General features: G+C 37.5%; 1 protein-coding gene across 3 annotated transcripts in view; it reads right to left on the bottom strand.

Moving 5' to 3' along the window:
* Positions 1-441: 441 nt before the first annotated feature.
* Positions 442-25,257, bottom strand: part of LOC115220263 (plexin-B2-like) — a 90,285-nt gene continuing 65,469 nt past the window's right edge. For all 3 annotated transcript variants that reach the window (XM_029790365.2, XM_029790366.2, XM_036510009.1), the window contains exons 16-30: positions 24,767-24,888; positions 22,012-22,133; positions 21,535-21,594; positions 20,544-20,615; positions 20,298-20,364; positions 19,517-19,663; positions 17,878-18,025; positions 16,337-16,492; positions 14,720-14,781; positions 13,816-13,845; positions 11,052-11,230; positions 9,902-10,046; positions 8,929-9,048; positions 6,736-6,816; positions 442-2,453 (exon numbers count right to left, since the gene is read on the bottom strand). In XM_029790365.2, the coding sequence (XP_029646225.1) occupies positions 2,376-2,453; positions 6,736-6,816; positions 8,929-9,048; positions 9,902-10,046; positions 11,052-11,230; positions 13,816-13,845; positions 14,720-14,781; positions 16,337-16,492; positions 17,878-18,025; positions 19,517-19,663; positions 20,298-20,364; positions 20,544-20,615; positions 21,535-21,594; positions 22,012-22,133; positions 24,767-24,888 (1,589 nt within the window). In that variant the 3' untranslated portion in view covers positions 442-2,375. The remainder of the gene's footprint in view (positions 2,454-6,735; positions 6,817-8,928; positions 9,049-9,901; positions 10,047-11,051; positions 11,231-13,815; positions 13,846-14,719; positions 14,782-16,336; positions 16,493-17,877; positions 18,026-19,516; positions 19,664-20,297; positions 20,365-20,543; positions 20,616-21,534; positions 21,595-22,011; positions 22,134-24,766; positions 24,889-25,257) is intronic.

Below are 25,257 nucleotides of genomic sequence, written 5' to 3'. Positions count from 1 at the left end.
TTACATACTCAAAGTCAGTGTTGGCAGAAATTAAATTGGCTTACAAATACACATTCACTTTACTATATGTATGTATATAGGCGCAGAAGTGGCTGTGTGGTAGAAAGCTTGCTTTCCAACCACATCGTTCTGGGTTCAGTCCCACTGCGTGGCACCTTGGGCAAGTGTCTTCTACTCATAGCCTAGGGCCGACCCAAGCCTGTGAGTGGATTGGTAGATGGAAACTGAAGAAGCCCTCGTGTGTGGTATATATTATTATATACTATATATATATTTATGTATGTATGTATGTATATGTTTGTGTGTATTTGTCCCCCACCCCGCCATCACTTGACAACCGATGTTGGTGTATTCATGCGCCCGTAACCTAGCAGTTCGGCAAAAAGACACTGATAGAATAGGTACTAGGCTTACAAAGAATAAGTCCTGGGGTTGATTTGATCGACTAAAGGTGGTGCTCAAGCATGGCCGCAGTCAAATGACTGAAACAAATAAAGGAATAAAAGAACATATATATATATATGAAATTTTGAGTTCAATTCATGGACCCCCAGTAGTACCTTTGCGGACCCCAGGGTGGGAACCACTGGTCTAGTGTTTATTACATAAACAATATGCAACTTGTCCACTTGGGAAGATCCATAGCAGTATACAAAAAGGTAATTTAAAGACTAATTTATATACATTTACCGTTAAATTTTATTCAGAAATGGATAAATTGGAGAAAAAATATATTGTTTACAATAGTGGCATTTAATAATAATGATGATTACGACGATAATGATGATGATGATGATAACTCACAAGACTTCTAAAGGCAACTAGAAATCCCATGCAAGATTGATGTCTTGCAAAAAGCGGCCTTATTGGACACAGCGCACATCTTAAGGAAAGTATTATCTGTGTGAGGTCCTTGTTGTGACTTGACAGGTGACTAAAGGCTCCGGTGCATTTTTACTTACACTGTGTTATGAAGGAATAATAATAATAATAATAATAATAATAATAATAATAATAATAATAATAATAATAATAATAATACATGAAGAGAACAGGTGGAGGAAGGGAATTGATAAATATGGAAGACTATGTACATATCTAACTCGGAAACTTAATAAGATTCGTATCCCAAAGTAAGGAGACCTTAGTAGCGTCAGTTAGATGTGAGGACGTATTAAAAGCAGAGAAAAGGGGGAAAAACAAAGAAAGAAGTACAAAAAGGACATGAAAAAGCGTTGGACAACAAACAACTACACAATCAATTCCATGCAGCCACAGCGGAAGTTGCTGGAAAACAGGTGGAATTGGCTGAAGAAAAGAACACTAAAAAAACAGACTGAGAGTACAATACTGGCAGCGCAAGACCAAGCTTTGGCCACGAATTGGAGGGTCAACCTGTGGTACGAGCAAGTGTATCTGCTGTGCTGCATCTGTAATAGAGTGGACGAAACCATTGCTGCTCATATCACGAACAAATGCCCTCGACTTGCCCAGAACTTCTACAAGTGGTGGTGACATGATCAGGTAGCGAAGGTGCTACATTGGAAACTGTGAGAAAAGTGAGGGCTAGAGAGAGGCAAGACGTGGTATGAGCACAAACCACACAGAGTGGTGGAGTCGGAGACTTGCAAAATCCTCCGGGATTTCCCAATCCAAACAGATCAGGTGCTAGAGTGTAACAGACCGGACCTATTGGTGGCCGACAAGATGCACCACATGTGCTATTTAGTCAATGTTGCATGACACTTTGACCCATGAAGAAGGGATGCAAAAATATAGATAAATACAACCCTTTTAAGTACGAAATAGCCCAGCTACGGAGAATGAAGAAGGTGAAGATAGTGTTAATTATTGTTGGGTCCCTGGGGACAGTGTCAGAAGGCATCAAAGAGAATATAAAGAAAATTGTAATAGAGTGCCCAGTAGAACTGTTACAAAACGTTTGCCTCCTTGGCATGGCCAGAATAATCAGGAAAGTATTAGAGAGGTGAAAAGAACAAATGGCATGGTACCGTTGGCTGCAGGTAGTAAAACCGTTACGCATGCAAGACTCCAGGAGTTCCAACAAAACCTGTGATAAAAAGAAATAATAACAATAATGATGATTTCAAATTTTGGCACATGGCCAGCAAGTTCAGGGGAGGGGTAAGTTGATTAGATCGACCCCAGCACACAGATGGTACTTATTTTATCGACCCCAAAAGATGAAAGGCAGAGTCAAAGTCACTTGAACTCAGAATGTAAACACAAATGAAATACTGCCCTACCATTTTGCCTGGTTCGCTAACGATTCTGCCAGCTCGCTGCCTTAATAGTATTAATGAATAATAATAATAATAATAATTCCTTATTTTACAAAGACAGCTTGATTATAATTAGTGGAAGATATTGGAGAATTTCTCATGAAGGCAAAGTTTTCGTGCAGTGTCGTTGCTTTCTAAAGCTTTGTAGACCTACAAAATAAAAAAAAGAAATAAGATGAAAGAATTCTGTAAGAATATTGGTTTTTGATTTAGGCACAAAGCCACCAATTTTGAGGAAAGAGGCAATTCGATTACATTGATCCCAGGTCTTAACTGGTACTTTATTTTATCGACCCCAGAACGCTAAAAGGCAAAGTTGGTCTCGGCGGGAATTTGAACTCAGAATGTTAAGATAGAAAAGAAACACTTTCCCGATGTGCTAACGGTTCTGCCAACTTACCACCTTAATAAGAACAATAACAAGTATAGTTGTGTAGCAGGGTGGGGGGGTAGGGAATCAGAATTTTGTGATGTTCATGCCTTTCTTGCAGGCATTAGTAATGTAAATGAAGTGACATGATTAGAGTTTCTCTGTGATATCTTCATAATTCTCAGAAGTCTGCCAGGTTGGAGGAACAGGAATTGGTATAGGAAAAAACGTTTGATAACGCTTCACCGGACACCAACAAAAGATAATGATTAAAAGTTAGATAATCCAGGATGGGGCTAAGCCCTCTGTAAGCTATTTATTATGATCTGAAGTTCCAGATTTGCGAGGTAAAATGGCTGGACTAAGACTCGAACCTGGATGACTGATTCAACTTGCCAAAAGTCTGTGCAACGCTTGACTGTAAATGAGGAGGAGATTCACTGGAACATAAAGATGGTAGCGGGCCAAGAAGACACCTTCTTTGTCAGATTAATCAAAGTCCAATTTAGAAGGATTGATTGAGCTATCAAAAATATTGCAATAATGGATCAATTAAGCAAGAAGCTGTTTCAGCTGATCTGCAAAACAGATTCGGATTTGGTGCCGCCTCAACTGATTTGATTCCGCTGAAGAACATCATTACGGATATTTACATCCAATTAACAATTTTCCTTGATTATCTGTGATTTCCTAGCACGCCTCCCTTCGTGCCAGAAGACTTTCTTTTGCAGTCGATATGATGTCGTGTAGAGAGAGAATTTGTGGCAAATGTTCAATAGACTTTCATTAGAGTCGAAAATTTCCTCAATTGCCAACATAATAAAGCTTCTTCTTTCTCCATTCCATATAAATATTGCATCTTTCTAAACACCGATAAATTCTCCGTCACCATGGGTACAAAAGTGAACATTAAGTCCTTTGCTGTCGTCCACTAACAGGTTATTTGTCTCTTTTGTTGTATTAGATTCTCATCTGTAATAAACTAATATGTCCTCTCTTACCTTCTGCTCTATTAGAGTATTAATCTCTCTGCTGTATCACAGCAGTGAAGGCGCATGGCTCAGTCGTTAAAGCATCGAGCTTATGATCGTAAGGTTGTGAGTTCGATTCTGGGACAGGGCTGCGTGTTGTGTTCTTGAGCAAGACACTTTATTTCACATTGTTCCAGTACCCTCAGCTGTAGAAATGAGCTGCGACGTCACTGGTGCCAAAATGTATCGGCCCCTTTGGATAACATTGGTGGCATGGAGAGGGGAGTCTGGTATGCATGGCCGACTGCTGGTTTTCCATAAACAACCCTGCCCAGACTTGTACCTCGGAGGGTAACTATGTAGGTGCAATCCCATGGTCATTCATGACCGAAGGGGGTCTCAAGTACAGCGGTAAACCTTCACTCGACCAAATACATCCCAGGGGTTTCGACTCCTTGCTTCATTAAAATCATTGATATCCTTAAGCAAAATATATAAGCCACCCCCCTCACCAAATAAGTACCAGTTGAGTATTAGGATCAATGAAGATGATTGAACCCCTCACACAAAATTTCATGCCTTGTACCTATAGAAAAAAGGATAAAATATCTATAAATACATCACAGGTCTACGAAATATCTACACACTCACCATATTTGTGTACAAACTGTAGAGCATATAATATCTATGTACACACCACATATGGATATACACTCTAGTTCTACATAGTATCTATACACACATCCATTTCTATAATACAGTTCTATATTTAAGAGGTGGGGAATTATGTACATTATTTACATTTGACAGATATTTGTCCTCATTTTGTTTGTTGTTAACACCACAGGCATATGGCGTAGTGGTTAAGAGTGCAGGCTACTAGCCCCAAGATTCCGAGTTCAATTCCAGGCAGTGGTCTGAATAATAATAATTTCGTTTTGGGATTTGGTTTGCAAGATTCTTTATATGAGTTCGTGTGTTGAAGCATATTCTGTTGTGTCTGGGGAGAGTCATTTTCTTTTTGTGCCTTATTATGTAACACACTCACACGTAAAATTTCCACTTTTCTCTTATTTTTATTTTTATTTTTATTTTTGAAAAAAGTGGAAATTTTACAGGTGAGTGTGTTACATAATAAGGCACAAAAAGAAAATGACTCTCCCCAGACACAACAGAATAATAATAATAATAATAATAATAATAATAATAATAATAATAATAATAATAATAACATTGAAAAATACCTTAAGAATAGAACCCAAGACACCCGATGAAGGCTGGAGGATATATCAACCAAAACGTTGTGTTAACAACAAACAAGATGAGGACAAATATCTGTCAAATGTAAATAATGTAAATAATGTACATCCATTTCTGTGGTGTGTCTATATACACACCACAGTCTGATATCGCACTTATATACACGTAACCATTAATATAATATCTACATACATACCTCAGATCAATATAACATCTTTGTACACATCACTGTTTTATGTTTTGTTATTATTTACATATCACAGGTATAATATATATATACTAGCAGTATCGCCCGGCATTGCTCGGGTTTGTAAGGGAAATAACTATATAAGCATTTTTAGAGATGTAAAGTATAATAGCCATCTCAATATGGCTAACCACAAACGGGGGTGTTACTGTAGCTTTTTACGTTCTGAGATTTAATAATACATTTTTGAGAGTTACTTCCCTTATATAATAGCAAAAAAATGCATTAAAAATGGGAATAAATGATGGTAAATTTTTTTTTTAAATCGTAGACTCATCATAGATGCGCGCTAATACCCAGAAGGGCTCGATATGAATCACGACTATAAGATACCCGCTTTTGGTTACACTGCACCGCAAAATGTGGGAGTAGATAGGAATCTAAATCATAGGAGACAGACACATAACTTCACTTTTATATATAAGGATGATATCTATATGCACACCCATTTCTATATAATGTCTAAAAAAAATGTGACCCTCCGTCAGTTACAACGATGAGTGTCCCAGCTGATCCGATCAACGGAAAAGTTTGCTCATGAAATTAACATTCAAGTGGTTGAATACTCCACAGACACGCGTACCCTTGATGTTGTTCTCAGAGAGATTCAGTAGGACACAGAATGTGAGAAGGCCGGTCCCTTGAAATACAGGTACAACTTGTTTTTGCCAGCAAAGTGGCCTGGAGCAACATGAAATAAAATATCTTGATCAAGGACACAACTCACCACTGGGAATCGAACTCACGGCCTTATGATTGTCAGCCGAATTCCCAAACCTACAAGCCACGCACCTTCAATGCACTACAGTTCTACATAAGATGTACATAGATAGCTCGGTCTATACAAAACCTCTACACACATCCATCACAGTGTTTATATATATTTCTTTACTACCCACAAGGGGCTAAACACAGAGGGGACAAACAAGGACACACAAACGGATTAAGTTGATTACATCGACCCCAGTGCGTAACTGGTACTTTATTTATCGACCCTGAAAGGATGAAAGGCAAAGTCGACCTCGGCGGAATTTGAACTCAGAACGTAAAGATGGACTGAATACCTATTTCTTTACTACCCACAAGGGGCTCCACACAGAGAGGACAAACAAGGACAGACAAATGGATGAAGTCGATTACATCGACCCCAGTGCGTAACTGGTACTTTATTTATCGACCCTGAAAGGATGAAAGGCAAAGTCGACCTCGGCGGAATTTGAACTCAGAACGTAAAGATGGACTGAATACCTATTTCTTTATTGCCCACAAGGGGCTACACACAGAGGGGACAAACAAGGACAGACAAACGGATTAAGTCAATTACATCAACCTCAACCCCAGGGCGTAACTGGTACTTAATTCATCGACCCCGAAAGGATGAAAGGCAAAGTCGACCTAAGCAGAATTTGAACTCAGAATGTAATGGCAGACGAAATATGGCTACGCATTTCGCGTGGCGTGCTAACGTTTCTGCCAGCTCGCCGCCTCTAAGTATTTATATATCGTATTTATATGGACGTCACTGGTCTGTGAGCCACAGATTTGTCTATGTCCGAAAGTCGTGAACAAAATGATTGTACTTACGACAACATAATTGTTCTCCATTATCCTCAAGAGGGAATAGAGAGAGATTTCTTTGTAGATCGTTATGCCATTGGTGTAGAGCTGTTGATAAAAGAATAACATTTTAGCAGCTGACTGGAATGGAAGAACTTGCTCAAGGAATTATGAAGTAAGATTACATAGCTGAAAACCTCCTACAAAACCTTCCCCCTCTCCCCTCTCCCTATCTCAATCTCTCTCTCTCACTATCTCTTTCTTACTGTCTCTCTTTTGCTCTCTCCCATTCTGTCTCTCTCTCTTACTAGCTCTCTCTTCCTCTCTTTCGCTCTTTCCCATTCTGTCTGTCTGTTTCTCTTTCTCTCTCTCTCTTTCTCTCTCTCTCTCTTTCTCTCTCTCTCTCTCTCTTACTATCTCTTTCGTTCTCTCTCATCCTGTCTGTCTATCTCTGTCTCGCTTTCTCTCTTACAATCTTTCTCTTTCTGTCTGTCTATCTCTCTTTCTCTTCTTCTCTCTCCCTCTCCCCCTTTCTCTCTTTCTCACTCTTCCTCCCTCTCTTTCTGTTTCTCTTACTATCTCTTTCTCTCTTTCACTCTCTCTCTCTCTCTCTCTCTCTTCCTCTCATCTCCAAGTATTTGCACCTGTCTGCGTCCCTTCGGTTATATATTTCATTTGCACCTGCAACAAGCCATATTGGAGAAGGAGAAAGACTAATGAAAAATAATACAGGAGTGGCCCAGTGGTTAGGGTGCTGCACTCACAATAGCGTGATTGATCGAGGGTTTGATTCCTGGATCAAGTGGTACATTGTGTTCTTGAGCAAAACACTTCACTTCACGTTGCTCCAGTCCACTCAGCTGTACATGGGTCACCCTACGACGGAATATCCTTCCGGTCGCGGCGGTGGGTGGGTGGAATGTTGGTCTGCTCACCTAGCCAGCAGGGTGGCATTATTCGTAACCATAAATGATGCAAAGTGCATTGTGGCCAGCGAGGCATAACACCATCTGACAGTCTGGTCGATCACACGATCACGCGATCACAATTATATTTAACACGCACGTGTTCACTCGAACATGGACAGACCTTTGCTGCGGAAACTGTCTTGGGAGAGAAATTCTTCTTATACATATGATGTGTGTAAAAAGAACACACCATAATGAGTTGTGACTGACGTCATTGGACAGAAAGAAACGAGTTACTGCACTGATGCGCTTCATTGGCGACAGACGCCAGACCCATCGTTCACAGCATATGAAACAACTGCTGTTCTTATAGTTAAACAGCAAATATTGTATTTACTGATGGGTACAAAGCTTAGTTAAGCTGGAATTAATTAACCAGAGACACAGTAAGGAGTATTGGTTAAAGTAAAGCTGTGTAGTTATATTTAACATGCTTGTATACACTTGGACAGGCCTTGGACAGAAACTGTCTTGGAAGAGAAATTTTCCTAATAGACAGTGTGTGTGTGTGTGTGAAAAACACAATGTGGTCTATGAATGGCATCATTAGACTATACGACGTGTTTCTGCATTGTTATGTTTCATCACCTGCAATCACACAACAACACTGTTCTTACATTTAAAAAGCAAACAGTAAATTTGCTCAAATGTACGAAGCTTAGTGAAGCTGCAATCAATTAACTACAGGCACATCAAAGAGCAATGTTTTCAAATATAGCTGGGTACAATAATGCGATTGTATTTGATACATTCAAATACACTCAGACGTGGAGAGACCTTCACTACTAAAATTATTTGGGGAAATAAATTGCTCTTATAGACGATGCATGTAAAAAACACATCATACTGGGCTATGAATGACATCAACAGATTTGTATGACACGTGTTCCTGCATCCTTAAGCCTCATCAGCTATGAACACCGAATCCATTGTTCATAGACTGCTAAGAACAGCCGCTCTTGTATTTAAACAACAAATACTAAATTTGCTTATAAATGCAAAACTTCGTCAGTTTGGAATTAATTAAACACACTAAGCAACGCTAATTGAAATGTAGGGGGTGTACAATTATATTTGACACATCTGAAAGTAGACGAGCATGTGAAATATATTTGTACACACTATATGGCAATCAACGCTGCTTCGTGCACTTCTCGTTAATTAATCAGGAATTATGTTTTATTATGCAGGAATTTTGAATATGTCTATAATGAGGGAAGAATTAGGTTAAACAATGAGTTCCATCACTTACTGCCGATGCTTCCTGCAAAGATTTTATCACAATGCTTTTATCGAGTTCCGGTTGCTCATTTAATTGGGTAATAAATCTTGACACCATTGCATAGATTTGTTTTCCCACCTGACATGTTTTCTGCAAAAAAGAAAAAAAAAGAAAAAATCATTTTTTTGAAAAGCCATTAAAATGAAAATTCTAAAAAATGTTTTATTTTTATTTGCAATTGTCAAATTTGACAACAGTTATCACTTTTAATTTTAATTTTCTTGGTTGATGGTGGGGGTGGGTCTGAAATTATTGCAGTCGAAACATTAAAAATAATACTTCGTCATAAGCAGACGACCAGAACGGAAAATTATAAAATGTCTAACGATATCAAAATCATCAAATTACACAGATACGCAGGCAAGCGCATGTGCACATATACACAAATGTGTATAATTATATATACACAGACACTTACTTGCTTTCTTCCAAAGAATCTAGTGCTCTTAGCTTAGATTTCCTTGGGGCCGGCCAGATTACAGCAGTCTCGAGATTAACTGTCCGAAACTGCAAAGACAATCTGCTTCTTGACTGAAGATTGAAAGCTCTAAATGACCCATCCTTGTTTTTTCCTGTCCTTTTTTGTATCACCTACAGTCCAAATGTTTTTTTGTCACCTGTTACCTTCTTGTTCCATTTTTTGTTTAGATTTTATATATATATGTACACACATATATATATATATAATACATAATATATATAATACTCTGGGATTAACCTTTTTCTCTGTCCTGTGATAGATGACCCTGGAGTCCATGCATCATATAGGATATTCATTCCCAATTTTTTACAACTAACAGAATAACTTGGGACTTATGAAAGGAAAGCTTTACATTATCAGTGAAACAAGGACTAACTAAAAGTCTGAAGACAAAGATGGACGTTTAGGTCACATGACAATACTTTGGGTTAGAAAGAATCAAATAAAATATATTTAACTTACCGAAGAAATCGATTTAGGTCGCAATAGGGCCTCTTTTATGTATAATTGAATAGCTGAGAGATTTTTCTGGACACATAAGTCTATGGGTATATCCAGAAGAATATTCGGATGAGAAATAAACTGGGAACACATCTGGATAACAAAACTGAAGAAAAAGAAAATAGATACACAAACATCCATAATAGAAATGGTTTTAATTTAATAAATAATGGTCAATATCTTCAGGTGTATTGTCTAGAGCAGCGTTTCTCAATTGGGGTTCTCCGGATATCTAGGATCCCAAAAAAGGTTCTTAGGAGTTCCGCGAGAAAGAGTGAAATAAGCTAATGCTAATTTCATGATTGGAATATTAAATTAACATAAAAGCAACAGCATGAGTGCACATACTAGGCTTGGTGACAGGCAATAACTAAACAAAGTTCCATACACAGAGTGAAAGAGAACGAATCATAGAGTGAGAGAAGGAGGAAGAAGAAGGGAGGGACTATGATGAAGTGTGTTAGTGTACTATGTAGGGTATCCCAGGGAGGATGAGTAGCTTAGCGGTTAGGATATTCAGCTGACAATCATAAGGTCATGAGTTCAATTACTGACAGTGCATTGTGTTCTTGAGCAAGACACTTTATTTTACATTATTCCAGTGCATTCAGCTGGCAAAAACAAGTTGTACATGTACATCAAAAGGACCAGCTTTGTCACGCTGAATCTCCCTGAGATCTACGTTAAGGGTTCACGTGTCTTGTTTCTTTCCTACCCACAAGGGGCTAAACATGAAGGGGACAAACAAGGACAGACAAACGGATTAAGTCGATTACATCAACCCCAGTACGTAACTGGTACTTATTTAATCGACCCCGAAAGGATGAAAGGCAAAGTTGACCTCGGCGGTATTTGAACTCAGAACGTAACGGCAGACAAAATACCGCTAAGCATTTCGCCCGGCATGCTAACATTTCTGCCAACTCACCATTAAGGGTACACGTGTCTATGGAGTACTTGGCCACTTGCATGTCAATATCACCAGCATGCTTTTCTGTAGATTGGATTAACTGGAACACTCATCGTTGTAACCGATAGAGGACCAATACTAAACAACATCAACAACGGCATGTTTAGGAAAGCAAAATTTCTAAAAGACAGGTAGGGTTACCTGTTGATTGTCCATTGGCTTCCGGCGTCCAGTGAAAACTTCGATGCTTGATGAATAAAGAAATTGTGAAGATATCTTAGAGGTGGGGCAGTGTATGCTTGGTCCAGCACTTTGGAAAACAAATTCAGCAGAAGAGCTTCCAGTTCTGTGGGAAGCTTCATGTGGCTAATGTCAGTCATCTGAAGAAGCAAAAGAAATTACCAAAGTTTAAGGAATTTCCAGAAATTCTTAGAAAGCAAAATTTGAGTTTACAAAATAAAAAAAATTCATCTTGAAATAATTTTTATAATAGGTACAGGCATGGCTGTGTGGTAAGAAGGTTGCTTCTCAACCACATTGCTCTGGGGTCAGTCCCACTGCAAAGCACCTTGAGCAAGTGTCTTCTGCTATAGCCTCAGGCCAACCAAAACCATGTGAGTAGATTTGGTAGATGGAAACTGAAAGAAGCTCGTCATATATGTGAGCGTGTGTTTCTCCCACCTACCCCACACACACCTTGACAAGCAGTGTTGGTTTGTTTACGTCCCCGTAACTTAGCAGTTCGACATAGCAGAATAAATATCGGGTTTAAGAGAAAACATAAGTGCTGGGGTCAATTCATTTGATTAAAACCCTTCAAGGCGGTGCTGCAGCTTGGCCACAGTTCACAGTCTGAGAATAAACGAAAGATGAAAGATAAATAATGATTTTAAAATGGATGAAACTGATGGAAGATCACCGGATTGAATATATCGACGTGTTTAGTGGAAGACCTCAGGGTTATCAGTTCAATCCTTGCTAGATTTAGTGTTGTCATCCAAATTAGCATCAATCGACAAAGGTAATTCCACCAATGATTGCCCTCTCCAATTATGTGTCTGCAAGTGGTCTCAAAGAAAGATGCTCAACTTTTTAGGGGCCAGACTTAGCAACTCACCCGGTCTCACACCACTATTTGGCCCATGGGGGCCTTTGGAGGAGGTCATTCATTTGCATGCATTCGGCATTCGAGCCAAGTTCCCCGGTTTGGAAATAGCTTTGTTTTAACTTCTGACCAGTCATGAAGGACCTGAAGGGTCAAGCATTTGCCCTTTATCCTCATAATAATTATCTTAAACTATCGTTCAGTCTAACACCGGCATCTGTTGTTAATAATGTTCCTATATGACAAAATAACCAAACAATATTCCATATGATGGAAATGGCAATAAATTTCCTGTTCAGGTGGCCCTTAACATAGGCTCCAGAACAGCAGGTGCATGGAGTGCAAACGCATCCCCTAAAGTTTGGGTGGGGGGCCAATGAAAACACTTTGAGCTTCATCATGAAAAACTTCATCGCCAAAACAAACAGAGATACTTTTGCACCAATTTGAAACATCACTTTTCAATTATAGGATTTATTAGCTTTGATTGGTGCATAAATTTGGGGATATTATTATTGTTCCTTACTTTTTAATCTCCATGTTTGTTACAATCACTTGCCAAGACACACTGAGTATCCTAGAGCAAGTGAAGGATAAGACATGTTACAATATTATTATTATTATTATTATTATTATTATTATTATTGAGTGAGGAAGCAGTGCATGCCATCAAAGTAACACTGGGGTACGCATATACGAAGCCCAATATACCCATCATGACTACCCGTCTGATATAGGTACACCAGGCACATGCATCACAACCTTATGTGTGCGACATGGTGATCTCATATCAAGTTAAACAGCGCATGACCCTGCAGATGGCACCCAGTTAGAATTTTCTTCAAGTCAAATAACTCATCCCATTCAAAAGGTCCCTGAATAAGGTTTGTTTTAAGGATGATGAACAAAACACCCATGTTTCCAGAGGTGAAATATCGAAACCCTAAAGAATTTGTCTCAACACATTGCTATGATGCTCCTCCACTACTTCTGCTCGTGATCAGAGATCCACATATCATCAGCCACTAAGACACATGCTCAACTGGTTATCATCATCATCATCATCACCACTGCCACCACCACCACCGCCACCACCACCACCACCACCATCACCATCATCATCATCATCATTATACCTGTGTTTGTTTTGATATAAGATTGAAAAAAATTGACTTTGCAAAAAATTAAGGTCCTAAGTTTGCACCCCACTAAGCATGGTCAGTAAGAAACTTTAGCAAAGTCCAATCATTTGTAAGCATTCGGGCCAAGCTTCCAGTTGGAGAATAACTTTATTTCAAACTTCTACCAGTTATGAAAGCCTTGAAGGGTCAAGGGGAACATTGTTATTCCTCATAAAAGAATAGCTTAACCCATCGTCCAGTTTAATGCCACCATCTGGTCCTTGAGTACCTTTAGCAAGTCCAACTCGACTGTAAACATTCAAGCCAGATGTCTCATCATCATCCATCATCGAGTCGAGCTTGTCCAGACACTTTTTAACCTGCATTACTGTTTGTTGGTTTCTCGAAGGCTTTTGACTCTATTCACCATGGTAAAATGAGAAAAAATGCTACTGGCCCATGGTATCCCTGAGGAAACAACAACAACATGCTCTACAACAACACAAAATGAATGGTAAGCCCCTCCCCCTGCCCAGATGGGGATACAAGTTTCTTTGATATAAGAGCTGGAATATGCCAGAGGGACACATTGACATTGGCACCAGATGTCTAAACTGTGAATGACTTCCTTCTTTGCTTTAATCTCAAAATCCCTGTAAAAAAAAAAAAAAACAAGTCATGGCTGCTATTCCTCCCGCTCTCATTAAATCATCAAAAAACAACAGAATTTAACACTTACCGATAGAGCTTTTCGTTTATCTCCGGCGACCTTTAAAATAGATAATCGTTATATTAATAACTGAGATGTTAAAGGACTGAAGGTGTGAATGAGAGGATAAGTTTTCAGTTCCCAGATGTGGAATGTTGTAATAGTTTCTTATATAAGGAATGTTCTGATAAGTCTTTAAAGATCAGGGTCTACGATCTGGTTTCACTTAAATATTTCAACTAATGCTCTTGGGGAAAAAGTACAAAAGCCTTATTTTCTCATTTCCAATCCTTTCTTCGCTCAGGTAGTACAGGTTCAATCCCCAGTTAAGAAAGCTTTATTTACTGACCGAATACATTTGGGGAAGTTATGAACAATATAAAATCTTGCTTTATCAGCTTCAAACTCTAAATAATTTTTTCTGTGTTAGAAGAGAACTTGCACAAGGTACTGTTCAGTGAGACTGAATACAGAACCATGAGTTTGCGAAGCTAATTTAACAAAATCGCCATTTCTTCAAGAGGCTTTTTTTTTTTTCACTAGTTCAAAAACAAAAACAAAAGGTTTTAGTCCATAGCCCTTCCAGATATTACTGCTCTGGTAGGGGAGCATAAAAGGGATCTGTTGGTCCTTGTAAACTTATTATTACTGATGTTTGAGGGGAAAACATGTGCAAGGATGGAACAAGTTCTGGAGAGAAATAATTGGTTTATACAGAATTCTGTAGCACCAAGTTTACAAGTAAGATACAACTTTGGTCTGTCACTGATGATTCGAACTTTGCAGATTTGCAACGGGATTACTTAGTCATCAGAGAGGTTATGGACAGAAAGTCAGAAATGCTATTCACAATGAAGAAGCACAAGGAGGCAACAATCATCCAAGAAGATGAAGCAATCACCATATGTCAAATATATTTCAGTAGTAAACTTACCAAGTGATAAGACTTGTTGACTTTCTTTGATACAACACTAACACTGGCTCCAAGAGTGACATCTGTCAAAGAGATTCATTACAGACACAATAAATGCTTTGAAAATATTCTGGTAAAAACTGGTGACTGTTTTCTGGCTGAATTTTATTGTTATTCTTGTTATATTATTAAGATATATATATACACACAAAATTTAAATGCGAACTGCTATAAGTTTCTTGCTTCTGATAATACAATAATCGGACGTACTTGTATAGCGTGCCGTGTACTATCAGGCAACTATTCAAGTTCAAAATACAACATGATTGCTTGCTGTAAAAAAAAAGCGAGTAAGAACAAGAAAAAACGACAAGAAATAAGTAAATGCAAAAAGAAAATAAGAAAAAAGATATGGAGGGAAGGGAGATAAGAGCTGTGTTGCTCTGACCTGTGAGAACGGGAATTAGCAATGCTCGATGTGGTTAATTCAAAGGGGAAAAGTTAAGGTTTATGAGGCTGTATGCTTTATCAGGAGTAGGTGGTGTTCTCCAGTGCAATAATAATTACTTATCCAGATGCTTGCATTCAGTGAAAACTCCAGATCTAGATCTCAGTAAGTCAATAGAGTTAGACCTGAGAGAATGAAGTTTCACCAATATGGGAACTTAGTCCAAATACACTTGTAACAGAGTGGACACTGTTGAAGCCATCCAGCATTCCAGGTGCCAGTGTTAAACTTGGTGACGAGTTCAGTCCACCACCCAGGTAGCCATGGTGGGATTTGAACTCATAATGCAAAGAGCTACAACAAATACAACACCCAGTCCGGCATTCTTACAGTTCCGCTAATGCAACGCCTTGGAATGGTACTTCTTTTATTGACCCTAACAGTGATTAAAAGTAAATTGTCTTTGGTGGGGTTTGAACACATAGAACAAGGCACTGTAATAAATACCACCAGCTATTCTGTCCAACGGGTCTGACGACTTTGCCAGTTCGCCACCTAAGATAGGGAGATAGATAGATAGATAAACAAACAGACAGACAGACAAACAGACAGGCAGACAGGCAGATAGATTATAGATAGATAATAAAGACAAGCAGATAGGCAGCTAGATCGAAACATATGTACACACATACATAATGTGTGTGTATGTGCGAGTGCATACGTATGTATGTTTGAATGCATGTATGTAATGAATGTATGTATGAATGGATGGATGGATGGAGTGAGGGAGGGAGGGTGGGAGGGAGGGATGTAGCTGCGTAACTGTATGCATATTCGCATATATATATATGTGTGTGTATGCATGCATGTGTGTATATGCATATGTATATGACTGTGTGTGTATGTATCTATATACATACGTATATGTGTATGTGTGAAATGTATGTATGTATGTACGTATGTATGTATGTATGTATGTATCAATGGATGGATGGCAGGATGTAGCTGCGTGACTGTGCACATATGCACATATATATATGTATGTATGTATGTATGTATGTATGTATGTATGTATTCATGTGTGTATGCATATGTGTATGACTGTGTGTGTGTGTGTGTGTGTGTGTGTGCATTTGAAATACTTAAGGGTAACGTTACAAAACACGTGGTCCCAGGTTAGAATCACTTACATCTGGTTTCGATATCAGACGTGGCTGGTTTTGCAACTTTTTTGAAATGCAACTGATCTCCATCTTTGATACTGTACATGTTGACCGTTGCCATCAAGGAGTAGCCATTGCTGTCCACCTCTTCCGTGTATTCGCTCAGAATTGAACCTCTGTACACTGCATACAAAAAAAAACCAGACAGATCAATACAAATTAGCGATTATTTCTCGCATATATCGATTTATGACAGTGATTAAAACATTTATAACATCTTACTTGTGATGTCTTCATTTTCTGACTTTAAATATACATGTTTCTCCCCCGAAATTGTGGGGTCGAGATTCAATGAAAATTAGCTTTAGTGAAGAAATGGCAGACACTGCTACCTTGAAAGTGCCATCAGATAATTCAAAGATACAGCCTTGACTGCAGCCATGCTGGAACATCACCTTTAGTCGAACAAATCAGCCCCAGGACTTATTCTTTGTAAGCCTAGTACTTATTCTATCAGTCTCTCTCTTTTGCCGAACTGCTAAGTTACAGGGACATAAATACACCAGCATCGGTTGTCAAGCAATGGGGGGGGGTTGCCAACAAACACAGAAACACACACAAATACATGCATATATATATATATATAATATATATATATATATACGACGGGCTTCTTTCAGTTTCCATCTACCAAATCTACTCACAAGGCTTTGGTCATCCCGAGGCTATATTAGAAGACACTTGCCCAAGTTGCCACATAGTGGGACTGAACCCGGAACCATGTGGTTGATAATAACAATAATAATGATAATTGTAATTTCTAATTTTAGCACAATGCCAGAAATTTTGAGGGAAGAGACAAGTCCCAGTACTCAACTGGTACTTTATTTTATCGACCTTGAAAGGATGAAAGACAATGTTGGCCCTGGCGGAATTTGAACTCAAAGCACAAAGAGCCAGAACCAATAATATATTATATTTTTTCCATCGCTCTACCAATTCTGCTAATGCAACAATGATAATAATCGTTTCATATAAATGCTCAAGACCATAATTTTAGGGAAATGGGGTCAGTTGATTTATATCAAGCCCCTCCTCCACTTTTTGACTGGTACTTAATGTAATCGACCCCGAAAGAATGAAAGGCAAAGTTGCTCTTAGCAGGATTTGAACCTAGAACATAAAATGCTACAAGACATTTTGTCTAACACTCTTGCCATTCTCATTTTACAGACGATTGGAAAATGTGACTGAGTGGCGTTTATGCCTTTCTGAAGTGTATGAGGAACCATAAGCCGATGCTGAAACCGCAGATATTATCAAAGGCGTTCCAGTTGTGATTATCGTTTTTGAGTATTTAGACTCAGTTTGTCCAGGACAGCATTATGAAACATGTCCTGCTTTTTAAGAAAGGAAGGTGTAGGTTCAAAGATATTTTGGCTGCTATTTATTGCAGGTCGAGTGACATAATGGAGGCTCCTTCTTGGCCCGTATATCTTATATAAGGGTACACACTCTCAAATAGTATTAAGAGAAGTAAAAATGGCGATGAAATAACAGTAATTTACCTATTTGAATGTCTTCTGGGTTGAGCAGGACACAGCTGATATTTTCGGCTTGGTAAGCCACAAGACATTTGGTCTTTAGTTGTGAGATAGAATCACAAGACAGAATAGGCACTCGAACAAATCTTCCTGTGTAGATTAGCTGAACGTTCTGTTGAGAAATCATATTTTAGATTTGTATCATCAGAGAGATCAAACGAACAAAAATAAAAGCAAGTCTTTTACTCGAGAAAATTTAGCAAATTAAATTTAAGTAATTCTTTTGTTGTAGAATATATTGCTGACAAGAACGTACGGTGGATATAAAATCGAATTTTGGAAAATATATAGTCAACTAGAATGTTGTATATCATTTGAGGGGTATCATTGGATGTAGACTTTTGCCAGCATGGGTAATGTCAAGAAATATGGAATACATATAATTAATTGTAATTCAGATTTTAGCGAATTTCTTGGTGCTTATAAAAAAGGGACAATAAAATGAACTCTAATTTTCTAAAGAAAATATTTATCTTCAAATAAAACAATACAAATTTCTCATTTATATAACTCCTTCCATAAGAAATCTATCGTTTACTCTCTCTCTCTCTCTCTCTCTCTCTCTCTCTCTCTCTCTCTCTCTCTCTCTATCTATCTATCTATCTATCTATCTCTATCTCTCTCTTTCACTCACTCTCTCTCTGTCTATCTATCTCTATCTCTCTCTCCTGCTCCTCCTCCCCTCCAGCTCTGTTTCTATGATTCTTTTTCTCTCACTGTGTATAGTGTTCTTTCACTCTTTGTCTGCCACCAAACCTCTGTATCAGTGGCTCTCAACCATTTTGTTTACCTGTGAAACCTCTTGATTACTATTTTATTCATAGCCATTGGATGTTTAAAAACTAGTTTTATAGCTACTTCTTACAAAATTCTTATTTTCTTTCTCACACATTCACTTATGTAAGCTGGACTTTGTAAAACGTCAAACAAGACCAACAGTTTCTTGCAATAAATAAATCTAAAACAAAATTTTTTTTCTTGAGCCCATAAAATACTATTGTGGACCTAATTTACTATTTTGCTTGTGTGGAGCCCACAAAAATCTTACAGGAGTCATACAGATCCTTGTTGAGAACCACAACTCTATACAATGTGAAGTGTGACTCGAGAAACCAATCAGCCAAGCTACCAACCAACATTTATATCGGTTTTTCTTTTACAGAGATTTTCTTAAATTTCATACTATTAATTGCTATTAATAGTATGTAATCTATTTGTGCTTTATTATCTGTTAATAGACAATAGCTCATTAAGAACGAAGTGGGGTCTCCTAATAGGAAAATTACTCATTCCAGAGTCAATTAAAAGAAAAATTGATCCCTTCTATGTTCCGCTAAATATAATTTCAAAGCCAATCATTTCGAATATTTATTGTCCCACCTCACACCATCCTGATCAAGTGTGCTGATCTCGTGTTTCTATTGAAAGACACTGCTTTCATTTCACTCAAACTATTCATGCCTCTTCCTCTCCTCCACGTTCTCTCTCTCTCTCTCTCTCTTTCACCTTCTTTTACGCAGCTCAAGCGATATCTCTTCCCTACACATTACCACATGCATTCACATTCGTAGACCCTCTCAGGCTGAAGTTATGGTTGACTTACAATCTTCTTGTACTCTATTGGTTTGGAAATGCTGCAAGATTTGAAGAAATAGTGTTGACTGCTCCCTGTCACTTCGTCAACAGGTCCTTGCGTCAGAAACTGTCGAACTTCGTTGACGAAATTGTACAGCAATGGTTCGAACTTAAACTGAAAAGACATACATATATATATATATATTACCAATTTCACAACCTGAAGGCAAATTTATAGATGTCACTAAAGTGGCAGAAGGTACAAGGTGGTACCGGCATTGTTAGAAATAAGAGTCAAACCAGCTCACTAGCCACAAGAGCACAATATTACTGTCTGATAAGGGAGATCAGCTCCCTTTGCAGACAGCCAGATAATCGGTGGTTTCGAATTTTGCTGCAGAGCTTCTTAATTCTCATCAGTGGTTCTTACCACACCTAGGTATATTATTATTATTATTATTATTATTATTATTATTATTAACAGGGATGCCTACCTAAGATTTATCTTATTTTGATTTAAGATGCATTAACCAAACTTATCGCTATATTAATAAGATTTATCTTACATAGTTAACATCTTATCATACTACAAAGATGTCATGACTTGATATAACTGGATGTTAATAAGATTTATCTTACCTTGATATCAGAGGGAATAATTAAGATTTATCATAACTTTATGTAATGAAAGACCAATAAGATTTATTTTACTTTGGCATAAGGGTGAATAGTTAAGATTTATCGTGGTAAATTGTTGCGTAGTTAACATTTATCTTAGTATAAGAGTGCATGGTTAAGACTTGTCTTACCTTGATATAAGGGTACATGGATAAAGCCAACCAGTTCTTTATGATACTCTCCGCTATTGAGTCAAACCTAAACCAACAAAATGAGAAATTTTATAAACCTTCTGGATCAGAGATAATGCAGGTCTAATCAACAACAACAAATACGTCAACAATACTTTAGAAACAGTAATGAACATCACAACATCCTATTTCTACTCTCTCTTTTATATACAGATGCACCGAAAGAAAATAAAATTAAAATATTACCGTGACATGATTCTCTTCTTTTCTTTTTCTTTGGTGTGATGAATGAGGTCTTTGAATAATTCCTCACATAATCTACAAGAAATAAGAATTGCGGGAGGAAAAACAATGAAAGGCGCCGTTACAGCGGAAATATCAATACATGTGTTCAAATTCATCAAAAATATGTCTCTGTAAAGATTGAGGTATAATTGCATCTCTGTTTGCGTGTTTGTAAAAATTCTAGATCTAAGATATAGTTCCGTTCCAGAACAAAGCAGGCGGGGAAATTACAAAGTGTTTCTAAAGGGAAAACTGAAAAAGCATAAGAACTGAAGATGATCGAAGAATACGCTGATGGAGAAACCGTATCCAAAATAGAAATATGAAAGAAATTATCAAGTCCTCAATTTGATACAGGTTGACACAAAATCACTTTTGTTACTAATCTACCTGACAGCGCCCTCACTTCAACGATGCGAACCTCCTGTTTTAAATGCCATGTTACCTCATGTTCTAAATATCAGCTTAATAATAACAAACGTTATTTTAATGAATTCTTTATTATTTTCAAGATTAATTGAAAGAAACTCTGAGTATTTTGAGACAAATATGGCAACGAAAGGATTAAAGTGATCTAAATTAAAAAACTACATCAAAAGTTTAAGCTCCAAACACCAACTTAATAATGACAAAGTTATTTTCCTAAATTCTTTGTTATTTTTTTCAAAATGCATTGAAATAAAGGCAGTTTATTTCAGCAGTAATTTGGTAACAGAAGAGTCGAAATTTCATGCTGATTCACATTCCAAACACCAGCTTAATAATGACAAAATTATTCTGCTAAATTCTTCATTATTCTCAAAATTAATTGAAACAAAATAATGTTTTTCAATAGAAATTGTGTTAAAAAATAGGTTAAAAGGAACAGCTAGGGCCTATGAAAGTTGTGTGAGAAAGAGAAGAAAGAATGAGAGATAGTAGTAGTAGTAGTAGTAGTAGTAGTAGTACTTACTCCCGTAAAAAGCCTAAATTGAAGGACAGGAGAAGACACAAGTGAAGCGAGAGTTCGTAGCTGGAATACAAAAGAAAAGAGAAAGAAAATTAAAAAAAAAAAATGAAGAAAACTTGGACCTTTGGCAATATTTGAACGCAAAACAACATCAAGGGACCTATGTAAATACTGCAAGTTATTTAGTTCGGTATACCGCACTAATGATAATAATAATAATAATAATAATAATAATAAAAGTCAAACATATAACAATAACAATAACAACGACGTCGACGATGATGGTAGTGGTGTTGGTGGTGGTGGTTTTGGTGATGGTGGTGGTGGTGGTGATGATGATGATGATGATGATGATGATGATGATGGTGGTGGTGGTGGTGGTGGTGATGATGATGATGATGATGATGATGATGATGGTGGTGATGATGATGATGGAGGTGATGATGATGATGATGATGAAGAAGCCAATAGTTGACTTACTTTTCGTTGTGACAAATATTTTTCTTCCTTTCCATGGCCTTTATAACGTTCAAAATAAAAAATTTATTTTTCAACAACACCTCAAAGTGGCCCAGCTTCTCCTGAATGTCGAAAGGTAATTTCTGCCAAAAAGAAAAGGAAAAAAAAAACCTATTGATGACGTTAATTATCTTTTAATTTTTTATTTGTTTACTTGTTTCAGTGATTTGACTGTGGCCATGCTGGTGCACTGCCTTTTTTTAGTCGATCAAATAGACCCCAAGACTTATTCTTTAAAAGCTAGAACTTGTTCTACCTGTCTTTTTTGCTGAACCGCTAAATTTCGGGAATTGGTTGTCAAGCGATAGTGGGGGGGGGGACAAACACAGACACACAAATACATACGTATGTATATACGATGGGCTTCTTTCAGTTTCCATCAACCATATCCACTCACAAGGCTTTGGTTTGCCTGAGGCTATAGTAGAAGACATTTGCCCAAGGTGACACACAGTGGGACTGAACCCGGAACCATGTGTTGGGAAGCAAGTTTCTTACCACACAGCCATTCCTGCACCTTGAATATTAAGAAAATTTAAAGATTAATTCCATTTCTGCCTGAATTACTGATATTTTCCAAAAATTGCATTCATGGCCTTGTGGTTAAAAAGCCTGCTTTGCAATTCATCTGGTTTTGGGTTCAGACCCAATGCACAGTATCTGGAGCAAGTGTCTCCTACTATAGTCTTATCAGAGGCTTGGGCCAACCAACTATTGGATGGAAACTGTATGGAAGCCCTTCCTCTGTATGTGTGTGTATGTGTGTGTGCATGCATGTGTATGTGTGTGCTTGCCACCTCTCCACTGCTTGATAACCAGTGTTGGTTTATTTACATCCTGTAACTTAGCAGTTCGCCAAAAGAGAACAATAGAGTAAATACCAAACTTTTAAAGAACTAAATATTGGTGTCAATTTGTTCAACTAACACCAAGCAGTGCTGAAGCATGGCCACAGCCCAATGACTAAACCAAGTAACCAGTAAAAGGTAGTTGACCATACAGGAGTTATCTGCCTTGCATATTTTTTCTTTATTTTATTTTATGCAACTTCCCAAAAGGAATTCTTGTGACAAATTGCGTGATTAATTTCATTTAATTAAAGTTGTTTTGCTTTATTTTTTTGAACCCGTTGCATTACATGAATGAATCAATTTCGTATGCAGAACGCTCTTCTGATGTCTTTTTCCGCTGCCATATTGCTGACATAAAAATATATTCAAGCTTCTAGAATCAAAACTACCAGTTCCAACTCGTCTAATCACTAAAATCAACGTTATTTAATATTCTGAATAGTGCAGTTGATGTTATTGTTGTTGTTATCGTCGTCGTTGTTGATTTGTCTGTCAATGGGTGCCTATTAAAAAAATCCCTCCTGATATTTATGATTGTTGCCAGAGTTTTTCATCCTATTCAGCATGTGCACCTCCCCCATGGTACAAATTTAACATTTCTTTTCCCATTGACTTATGATCTGAATCTTTCAAAAATTATTCACCTAACTATAATTTGTGTTGAATCATTCAGTTTGTAAATATGATTATCTAGTATCATGAAAGTTCACATATTATACTTGAAGGGTGTAATATGGTTATAAAACCTTTTCTTGAAATTGCCATCAACCATACCTATGTAAAGTTCAACCTCAACTGGTTGTGATATAATTGAACTTCAGACTTCTATAAAACCAAGTCAATATTGCATGCTTGGTCTCAGGTTTTATGCTTTTGTCTTCCTTTGACAGCAAATCAGAACATGCTGTTCTATCGCTGATAAGTATTTTCATATCTAAAGAAAGGCTTTTATACAGCCTCTAGTGGAAACCTTCATATATCTAAGGGTGGGATGAAGTAATTTCTTAACTACTCTAGTCTTGACATTCAAGAGAGAGAAAAAAACAAGATGATGCCAACTATATATTGTTAAAATATATATTTTCTGGTGTGTTTGATTCTGGAGATGGCGTAAAGCAGACATAGATTACACTGACGGAACAGTATTGGGTTATATTCTTGTTATCTCTTCTACTTTGAGGTGTTCTATTGATTTGTTTCAGCTTTACAAACAGAAGTGAACACACCCTAAAAAAAATACCTGCATGGTTGTCCATAGCTAAAAGGATTTAAGATATATTGACAGAATAATTTAATAGCGAACACTGAAAACAATTTTATCTTTGGGACGAAATCTAGAGCAAAATTTGTGTTGAGTGTTTTGTTAGGGTGCAACTAATTTGGTAACGTTTTAACAAAACTTAATATATGGTCTTACATTCTTATTCTTTTATCAGAGCAAAGTTGTACGTATTGTTGGATTTTAACTCACAGTTCCAGTGTACGAAATACATTAGCTCGCCCAATGAGCAGTGGACTTTGAAACTGTGTGCGTTTGTGTGTGTGCAGGTGTGTGTGTGTATGCGGGTGTGTGTGTATGTGTGTAGATGAAGGTATCATACTCGATTTTAAATATTTGCCAATCAATCACCATACGAATAATATAACTATAATAAATCGATGGCATAATCTATTTTTATTGATTGTTTTCGATTTTTGGTTCCATTCCAATGTTTAGACAATCCATAACAGAATTATTTACTGCCGACATATATGTGTGTGTGTGTGTGTGTGTGTGTGTGTGTGTCGACATGCTTACATATTTGTACTTCCACGCTGCCTCCCAAAAAGTTTTTGAGCAAATCTTTAGGCCATGAATAACTTACTTTCCCGCCAGGATTTTTTTTGTATCCACGTGGTTTATCTATCAATAATATTTGTTCGATATATTGGGTCATTTTCTGAAATGGAACATCGATTTCCGCCACATCATTATTCTTTTTCTGCCCTGAAATAAATAAATATAAATCTATATGAACATCTATTTGATACAATGTGTTACAGGTGAAAGAAGCGGTGGTATTCATTCATGGGTTAACCATATTTAAGAAAATACTTGTCTTTTGTGTCCCTGGTGAACCCTGATCACGAAGTCAATAATCCAGATGTGACCATCATCCCATCAATTGATATATCCCATTCTCTCTCTTATAGGTGCACTTTTTCCACTCCCTGGTTTTTCTTCCGCTACTATTACAGCCTATGTTACTCGGCACCACCTACGCTCACGCCATTTCCACTCACTCATTCCCTTCCTACTCTTTCTCTTCTTCTCATCACCCTTATTGTTTCTTAACCTCCTCTCCACAACCACCAC

This window comes from Octopus sinensis, linkage group LG16, assembly GCF_006345805.1.
Source record: "Octopus sinensis linkage group LG16, ASM634580v1, whole genome shotgun sequence".
Taxonomy (NCBI): Eukaryota; Metazoa; Mollusca; class Cephalopoda; order Octopoda; family Octopodidae; genus Octopus; species Octopus sinensis.
The sequence above is the reverse complement of the archived record's forward strand: the minus strand, read 5'-3'. Positions and strand labels throughout refer to the sequence as shown.